General features: G+C 44.0%; 2 protein-coding genes across 2 annotated transcripts in view; one reads left to right on the forward strand and one right to left on the reverse strand.

Moving 5' to 3' along the window:
- The window catches only part of T265_05228 (hypothetical protein), a gene marked incomplete at both ends in the record, with an annotated part of 67,501 nt that extends 59,248 nt beyond the window's left edge, over positions 1-8,253 (reverse strand). The window contains one exon of the mRNA XM_009170183.1: positions 7,794-8,253. Coding sequence (XP_009168447.1) covers positions 7,794-8,253 — 460 coding nt within the window. The remainder of the gene's footprint in view (positions 1-7,793) is intronic.
- On the forward strand, positions 2,701-9,466 carry T265_13728 (hypothetical protein; the record flags this gene model as incomplete). Its single annotated transcript, XM_009170201.1, has 2 exons — positions 2,701-2,771; positions 9,199-9,466. Coding segments are annotated over 2 exons (339 nt in total), but the record flags the coding sequence as incomplete, so codon positions are not given.
- Between the last annotated feature and the right edge of the window lie 650 nt (positions 9,467-10,116).

Consider the following 10,116-nt stretch of genomic DNA (forward strand, 5'->3'; position numbering starts at 1 on the left):
AAGGAATAAATATTCACGATCAAGTTTGATAGACTGAAAGAAGTGCCACTGTTTTACTGGCCATCAGACACGATTTGAAACCGTCTGTATAGTTTTTGTAATTAGAAAACCTGTCATCACCTCAACATAATCTAATCGTGTGTGACTCTGTCAATCTGCACGTTCTGATTTCATTGCGTTGGTCACGCATGATCAGCGGTATTTTTTTACGCATGTGTCTGATAGACTAAGAGGTGGATGGATAGACAGACAGACGGGGACAGATCTTGGGCTGCGATGGAGAAAACTGCGGCTTGACAGCTGGCTAAAACCACCTTAGAAGCATCATCAAGACAAAAGCTGATCGTGGAATCTATGAGAGGGGAGTGTGAACAATTCTGGGATGGTGAGAACACGACTGTGGTCGTGGCGGCACCCGGAATTCCTACTCACCGCTAGCTCTTCCAACATGAATAGTCCAAATGAAAAACGCGGCTATCTACTCTCAGTTGATAAACTTTTATGAGTTTTGTTTCAAAATACACAGAAAATTCTGTGAAAGTGCGAGATAACTCTAAGGACAAAGTTTTAGGCTGGTACATTCCACACAGCATCCCAATGTCAGTGATTAGCAGACGCAGACCTAATCTAGTTCGTTAATGGTAGGGCCATGTTTATTGCGTAATCAGTCAGAATGCAGCTGTTAGCAGGATTTTCAACTATCCCTTCGCGAGAAAAACCTGAAGAAGAGTGAAGTACATAACGAGAGAAGTCTCTGGGATGCTTAAGGAATAACCCATGGGAGCGGTATTTAATGTAAATGACACTTCGATATCAAGCTCTTACAAGTTCAGTTTCAACGATAGTTGCTACGGCAATTTTTTCAATCTGCCGCAAAGTGCTTGATAACAGTGCTTGATAAGGACAGAGATAATGGGTTTAGATATATACTACTTATATATCGTTCAGCTGTAGCACCCTTTCGGTGCCTAGCTGCCATGCCACCCGAGAGTTAAACGAGGGCTGGAATACTGCCAGGTCGCCCAAGCCTAGACAGGGGAAGTCGAGAGGCAGAGGTCGGGTTCGGAACACGGACATTCCGGTCAGTAAATTCGCGCTCTAATCACTTGGACCATCTCGCCCCCACTACTTATATATACATATATGTGGATAGGAAACAGGGATGCTTATTGCTCAAGATGGCTGATTGGATTGTTCGCAAGAAATACGAAGCTATGTTCAATGATCCAAAACTCAAAAATGCTCTGTAGAGGTCTCAGAAGTATGTCTTTCAGGAAGGTAGAGATGTGTGACTGCTTCTGCTAAGGAAGAGATGATAGGTTCTCATAAGTTGGCTTTCAACTATGGTCCGCGTTTTCCCATGTCAGAACGGACGTATGCGATCAGCTCTCTGAGGGCTTTGACTGTTGACTCCGCCCGCTGGATCGAGTACAGATGAGTTATCACCTCTTTCATGGGGCTCTTAAGGTGAACTCAGAAACCGAACAGGAAGGGGAATACCTGGAAAGAGGTACGTCATCTCAGTGAATAAGTACGACCCATTTCTTAGTGCTTACTGATTTGGAATTTGAATTCAGCTCTCTAAGGATCCCCGGGCGTTTGGCCTTTCGGTGAATGCTCTTGCAGGCCTGCACATGTCATCTCAAAGCTTGATATGTAGTTACTCACAATCTGGACCGAATGGATTTATTTCAACTTTAAAAATGCTAATTTTTTGGCACATTCAAATTTCATACACCCAAAACAGAGCAATAATATAGTAGCGCACAGTTTGACAATTCGCCCTTTGCTTCCCATATCAATTGTGCACAATTAAACAACACTAGGAATATTCAGAAACTTTACACTGATCTATCTGTTCCCTACAGTAGCGTTGTAATGATTGGTTTTTGGCAAACGCTTGACTTTCAAAGCGTTCACTTTAAATCGCTTGCAGCATTGACCAGCTTTGTTTAGTTGAGTTTACCTCATTGCATCGATCGAACAGAAACTGCCTGTTGGGTTGACCTAGAATACACTTTGACCACCGATAGCAACTATTACATTTCTACGATTAATAATTGTAAATTATTACGAATAAGTCCTCATTGTTAGTAATTAGTAGTATTCCTATTATCTCTTAAGATACAACACTTCCAGAATCGACAAATCATCAAAAGCGACCTGTTTCGGTACAGCACTTGTGTACTACTTCACTGCTCTTTTCCTTCCCGAGCTTTTTAATTCGAGTTGTAATAAACGCTGATTGTGAAAAGGATGGAGAAGAATACATTTGCCCAACTCTGCATTTGCGTTTTTCTTGCATGAGGAGTAGAGCTAACTCTTTTTTTCACAAAGGAAACTACTCACAGGGTTGCTGAAAACTCTTCGACAGCCCACGACAGGTTTCGCCCTTCTTGGGACCGGCTCATCAGGTAGACGCAGTCCCCGAGTTTCCGTCAATCTTATGTTCTACTTCAACCCTAATTGCACGAAATTATCCAATATGCACTCATTTGAGAATTAATTTGGTTTCTCGAGAAACTCACATGGAACCCAGCTGAACCTCTCGTTTGTGATGTTTCCAGGCAACTGAATGTGTGAAACCTGAATGGGCGAAACCGGTCGTGGGCTGTCGACGGATTTTCAGCAACCTTATGACCAGTACATTACAAATTTATGCATGTATCGCGATATCTCGAATATCGTAGCGACTGAAACATGAGGTGGCCTGGTGCAGCACATTCGGTTGCCTGGAAACATCACAAACGAGAAACTCAGCTGGGTTCCAGGTGAGTCTCTCGCAAAACCAAATTAGTTCGCAAAAATTGAATTAGTTTATCCTGAAAATTTGCCGTAACGGAACTGTATGCAATCACCATGCAACGACGGAAAGGCAAGCAGTTAGGCCTCTGTCTAATCACTTGCTCTCATCGGATGACGGTATCCTCGCAAGTGAACACTGTAGACATGACAAAACACGGAATGTTGTTAGCATATAACTCTTCTTGGTTGACTGACATTTTTAAGGTCAACTGCTTCCCGGCTTCATATTCCTCTGACACGGCTCAGTTTGCGGTTGATTTCATTTCAATTTGCCTTGAGACGAAGCGTATAGATTTGTCACAGGTTGCTCTGAAACAATGAGACCTGATTCGAAGCTCACGAACCCTGGATTTAGATGTGGGTTTTCTGTTGATATCTCCTTTCGTCAAGGCTGCACCTTCAGTGGAGGCTGCCACTGATTGACGAAGGCGTCCCCCGGGCGGCTGTTTTCATTCGATAACTCTGGTACGTCGACACCAGAAAGGCGAGAATCAAAGCTGCTGTGCTTTCGCATCAGAGTTTATCGACATTTGGAGGATAAAGTAACCATTTTACCTCCACTCCACCCGCGCACGCTGGAAAAACCCGAATTACGAGAGCTTAAAGGTTACGCACCAGAGTGGCTGTCTCGGTTTTGCCGACTGATGACCGAAATCTCATAAAGTCCCAGTTGAAGAGCTTCACGAAGGTTTCAAACTTCCTGGTAACCAGTAATGTGAGGAGATTCTGGGGTTTCCAATCTAGCTTTCGTCCTGTGAGTGCAGACCTGGCAAATATTCCAAACATTGGCCCGGGGTGGGTTCGAAATTCCACGGAGTTTTGTGAGGTACGCATTACTTACGACTACAAGTAGGGATGAAACAGCTGAACACTGCTTCTCGACTCTTGGATTGGCTTCACTTAAAGGATGAACTCTCCATTTAAAAAGCGGATGACGTGCGTTGCTGGTGAAGCAACCCACTGGTCCAGTATCTTCTCACTCGGTGTGTTGCGAATCTGTTTGTTGTGTACAGAACCGGACTGGATGTAAATTGGACCAGTGAAAACAAGTGCTTTGCTCTGGAAATTGCACCGATTCCAAGGATTTTCCGGTCATTTGCAAATGAGAGAGAAACAGTTGAGAAAATTCCAGGAAAGATCACTGTTTTAAACGTCATCGTGTGGATTCATCTTTGAGTAGTGTCTATACACACAATATTGTAATGCTGGATTGGGTTACCGTGATCCTGAAAGCTCGGGACTGTCTATTTGTTCGTATTATTACTATTACTGTTATTAGTAATATGTGTCTCAAACCACTCCGTCCTCTCCTTTCGGTCGAGGATGAGTGACCTTGAGCTGGAGTGATCTTGAGCCTCAGTGCATAATTACTCGCCTGGATCACGCTTCGGACGACCGATGAAGACGAAAATCGTGTTAATCGGCGCAGATCCCCGCACATCCAATATGAAAGATGCGCAGTTCTTGGATTCAGACAACGTTTCGCACTGCATAGCTTCAGCCGGTGTTGAGATGCGACCATCGTGGTTTTTATCTGCAAGGTGTGTATCGTTCACCAAACAGTAATCACGAAGAGTTAGTGGTGTTCAGACCAATGCGTTTGCCTCCAAAAATATACCGTCAGATCTCCTCTATCAACTCATTCAGATAAGGATTGAGCAGCTCCGATTGCTCTCATCAGTTACGACCGCACAGCACTGTACAAAAGGAATGGAATGCAGTGGCGAACTCGGCTTACCGATCTAGGTCCTAGCACGAAGTAAATGGTCACGAAAATTGAAATCTCCTTGGAACCGCCCTTCTTTTTAAGCATATACCCTTCTCTCAGGAAGGTCTGAGTTTTACTCTGAGGCCATCTTGAGTTGCTGAATGATCACGTGGTCTTGGGGCTGGATCAATGACACAAACCGTTTCCCATGGTGGTTTGGACATTTAACGGCGAAAAATAACGCATGAACTTAACCCTGTTGGCAAGTTTCTTTCCTTAAGACTCGTTGAAATGGATCAGTGGATCAAGATGTTTTAAAATGTGTAGTAAACAGACTAAATACTCGGTGTCACACTGGGTTTTATGACAAGATTTTGTTGCCCACTGTGTCGAAACGAGACTCAGTAAAAACGTCACCTAGCAGATGAGACCAAATAGCGGTAAAAGAGAGAGGCTGATCGTCGATGGCTACACCACATGGTTAGGCAAACACAATCCTAAAAGGAAAGTTTTCACTACACCAAAAGTTTGAGGACCAATGCACTTTGAGCATCATCAGGCACGACAAACATAAATCTGTCCGAAACAACTACTCAGCTACGTAAAGTCTCCGCGACCGATTTCACCCTTCTTCTCGAAAAACCAAATTAGTTTGCAAATGAGCGTATTTCGTTAATTTCGTGCAATTTGGTATCAAGTAGAACATAAGGTTGACGGAAACCCGGGGACTGCGCCTACCTGATGAGCCCCAAGAAGGGCGAAACCAGTCGTGGGCTGTCGACGGAGTTTCAGCAACCTTATGAGTAGTACATTACAAAGATAAACAGGACACAGTCTGTTTTGTCTATGCGGGATCTTTCTGATACCCATCCTATCCACTAGCCGTACCGTCTCGTAAGAGTTCACTGTGAAATAGTTCTGAAGACTTATACGCTCAGTGCGTGTGCCGAGTGGCCAAAGTGTGGCACCATCTACTGTGGATAACTAAAAAGCCTTTGACTCAGAATGTCAAGAAGAACATGCGGTCGAGCATAAAATATCACGGCCATGCTAAGAGTTTCATCCTCATTGGGTGAGTGATGTTCATGGATCGGACACGTCATCTGATCGATGACCAATCAAGTGGTAATTTAGTATCAATCAGCTGATTGTCAGAATAAGTCAACAGGTAGTTAGACCAACAAAACGAAATAAAACACGTTGCTTCTCTATCGGTATTTGGAATATATGTCCTCCTTTTTTCTCTGTTTTAAAGGTGAACCGACATTCACTAAGATAATCAATTTATTGAGTTATCGTTTTTCTCAATTAAATCATGATATAGTCTTTTAAAGACCTATGGTGTGGTTTAACCGCTAGATTTGAGCTAATCCGCTGGTTCAAAAACCCAAATTCAGTTTGTCTACACTTTAGCCTAATAAGTTTTCCGTCTTAAAAGGATAAAAACCATGGAGAACATAGCCCGATAAATCAAAATCACTGTGATAAGCCGAGTTTTGACGATCAGACGCTAAAAAGCTATTAAAAATCACTCCTAGGATTTCGGGAAGGGGAGGTTAATACGTTGACAATAATGTGTCCTGTACGAATAAGCACATTGTGATCGGTATCGAACTTTGAAGTCACGTGACAGTTTTTTTTTCAAGCTGGCCGGCGAAGCGATCCTGCCGAGACGTGGGGTTGCTTAACGATCCTTGACGTAACGACTGTAAGTAGAGTCAGACGAGCGGCTTTTGAGCTTCGATCACGTGATATTTTCCGATCTTTCGGGCATCACATAATCCCTCAGGATGAGGAAACACGCATGGGATGCTACTGGGGCGATGTCGATCTTTCCGTGACATCTCATTAACTACTTTTCGTGCTCGCTTCTTTTCAGCTGCTTGACTGGCCTTCCCTCATTTCTCGTTGTATAGTGTTAAACCCACTCTGTATGATGGCATAATAATCGACTGTCATTGACCCTAAGTCAAATGTGGTTTCACTGTAGGCTTTCACTCTGTAATGATGTGCGCTGTTGGATGACAAAGTTAAAAGCGCAATTCGTGGGAAACTAACAGGAACTGACGGCAGACATATATTTTATATTATACTTCGGAGTTTCCGAATGGTCGCATTACATTGATCTGGAAAAAAACGGAACCCACGTGACAGTCGGTTCGAAAGTGGAGTGATTGGCCCAGGCGCGGAGTTGGCGTGGATGTGCTTTTCGTAGACTCTATGGAACAGCACCTTTTTGAATGGCATCTTGCAGCTTTGGGTGGAATTTTCGTGTACGGTTTTTATACTTATATTTCTACAGATTGACCTTCAGGCACGAGACTGCTGCCCTTAGTGTGCTTGGTCTGAATCCAACGCACTCTGGGATTGGGCAACCTATAGGTCAATCGGCCCTCATACTTTCTTTGAGCTACACGGTTACCATGCACCGCGAGGACGTTACGGATGAACGACCTCCATCACCATCGTTCAACTGACAGCTAGAAAAATTATGGTGTTTATGAGTACAATGGGGCCCGGGGGCCATCAAACCCTCATGAAGGTCGTTACAACAGAAGCGAAATACACTCATTTGCATACCAATTTGGTTTTGACGGGAGATGCACCTAGGACCCAGCTGGATCGATAATTTCATGCAATAGTTTGGGTTCAAGTAGAACATAAGGTTGACGGAAACTCGAAGAGTACGCTGATGAGTCCCAAGAATGGTGAAACCGGTCACGGGCTGTCGAAGGGTTTTCAGTAACCTTGTGAGTAGTGTACTACATCTATGTCGCTTCATTATCTTTTCAGCCAATCAAGCATCGCTCAGACGACTGATAGCAACGCAATGATTGTGCGAATTGGCGTGTTAACCTGCCTTGAAGAGTAAACCCCTTGATCTATCTTAAAAATCAATTCTTGTACCTCTGTCAATTTTGAGGAAATAAACTTTAAGTTTGTCCCCTTTGTTCTTTAACCTCATTTCCTTTTAAAAAAACGCACTTTGAAGAGGCCACCGCCGCCGCACATAAACCGTGGAAGCGAGCAGTTTTTTTCCAACGGGCATGCCGAAAGTTGTCTAGGTGACGAGCTAATGCCCATATGACTTGCTTTTTTGAAAAAAAATTGTGAAATTTCAAAGATCCGCGCTCAAAAAGTGTCTCAAGGAAAATTATTTCAAAGCGTCGCAGAATGAGGGAACACTTCGATCTTCGGTTCATCAAGTCACTGATTTAGGCATCAGACGCAAACAAAAGACAGGGGAAAAAGAATAGCGAATCCACAGATCGTGACTCACCCTTGTGCATTCCAGTCAGTTTGTCTCGTAGTATAAGCAGGTCATAGATAGGTCCGAATGGTTCTAACACTAACCGCACATCGTCTTCTTGCATACTACGGGGAATTTGTCCAATAAACAGTTTAGTATGTCGATAGTTCCAGCGCAAAATATTTGTCGGTGATGGTTGATCCAGTTCTTCGGAATTGGCATAGTCATTCGCCGATATGGATGTTCCGTTTGGCGACTCGACTCCTCTGAGTTCGGTACCGTTCGGTCTGTCTGACTGAGTTGTTGTGACTTCACTGAGGTATTCACCTGTTTCATCGTCACCACTATCGTGGATCGAGTGTCCGTTCGGACAGAACTCGTTCGAATTGGTCTGATTTACTTCCACATTGGTGAGCAGTATGTTGCCATCGTTTGGAACGTTAGAGTTGACCAGATCACACAATGTTGGTTTGGGCATGGTGACTGCCATAATCGCCTAGCAGAGTTTCCACGCCCGCTAGTTTATTAAAAGCCTTGAACAAATGTTTTTTTTCCTTCAAATTTTCCCCAAATGGCAGTTAGTTTTGTTGTTGCTTTGTGGGTTGTACAGGCAGTTGTACAACCAGTTTCTCGTATAAACACAAAACACATAGGCGCGTGCGTATCAGCACACGTGAGAGCTGCGTGCTTTATCCGTAAAAGTTTCAAACCAATCTGTCCAGATGCATCTCATTCTGATCGGGGATTGGATTGGAAACCTCCATGCATCTCTCACACATGTCGAACGACGCCTGATTACCTGCAGCCTCGTCCGTCACACACCTGGCCGCACCACACACACACACACAATGTCCTGTGTAGCAGAGCATGTGCTGATTACGCACGCCCCGTTGTGTGAGTATGTCTATGACGTCGTTTACACCGCTAAATGAGGTTTTACATGTCTGTCATAGATAGGTATGTTCGCGTGTGTGCGTGTGTGTATGTGCGTCTGTAGGCAGTCGGGCATGCACGCGATAACGGAGGGATGCTTGGGTTGGCGGAGCAAATCAGCAAGTCGCTAACGTATTCTCGCCAGTTCGTTTGATCTGGAGTCATGTATGACAGCGCTGGAGGTCAGTTATCCACTTAGCGGTAGGTGTGTTTTGTTAGCTAATGGGACTGAACACTGTTCATTCAGTGCGTGGGAGGGCATTTTAAGCAAGGTGTGGGAATGTGGGACCATAGAAATGAAACTTTCGGTTACTCGTTCCAGTCAGCTGATGCCGCGCTCATTGTGTTTGTTTGGAAAGTTGTGTTTAGTTCATTTCCGTGTGATTCTGTCAGATGTCAACAACCAGAGTGATTTTCGAGAAATACACTCATTTGCAAATCACGAGAGACTCAACTGAATCTCTCGTTTATGATATTCTACAACTGAATGTGCTGTGCACAGGCCGCCTCATGTTTCACTTGGCACGATATTCGAGATATCGCAGTATATTTTCATAAAGGAAACTACTCACAAGGTTGCCAAAGACTCTTCGACAGTTCACGACCGGTTTCGCCCTTCTTGGGGCTCATCAGGTAGGTGCAGTCCCCGAGTTTCCGTCAACCTTATGTTCTACTTGAAATCAAACTGGACTGTCTTCGAGAAATACACTCACTTGCAAATCAGTTCGGTCGAAACCGGTCGTGGGCTGCCGGAGAGTTCTCAGCAACCTTGTGAGTAGCTTCCTTCATGAAAAAAAACAGAGTGCTTGTTTGGAGATAAATCGGCACAGTGAAGCAGATGAATTACAGCCATTGGAACATGCGTGTATGAGTGTAGGTACGGATTAAGATCAGTAGCTACTTATAACAGGTTTGAGTAGTATGATGGTGAAGATCCATGATGAAAACCATCTGGAGTGGTGAAATAATAGACCACTTGAAGGAATACTACTCATAAGGTTGCTGAAAACCTTTCAAGAAAATATCTGGGGGACACTTAGGGTATCATAACAACTGAAAAGTGAGTCAGGCTCTACATAGCACATTCCTCTGAAGAATATCAGCTGAGCTTCAGTCGAGTCTCCTGTGAAAAAGCAACTGGTGTGCAAATGGGTGTGTTTAGCTCAAAAGGCTTTTCGCCAATGGATGACACTTTCCACTTAGAAGCTACATGGACTCTCAAACCGGTGGCGCAAGTTTATTACATCCATGATGTTCACTAACGCAGCCTAGTTCTTCGTAGAATGGGAACTCCAAACAAATACCGGAGCGGATGTGTTTGCTTATGGGGACTGAACAACCGGACAGCAAAGATGAGTTGTGTTCAAACGATGATGGAACATAGAAACAGAACGCGACATCAACAAGTCATGGGCAGTAA

The sequence above is a fragment of the Opisthorchis viverrini genome (assembly GCF_000715545.1).
Source record: "Opisthorchis viverrini unplaced genomic scaffold opera_v5_95, whole genome shotgun sequence".
In the NCBI taxonomy this organism is placed as follows: domain Eukaryota; kingdom Metazoa; phylum Platyhelminthes; class Trematoda; order Opisthorchiida; family Opisthorchiidae; genus Opisthorchis; species Opisthorchis viverrini.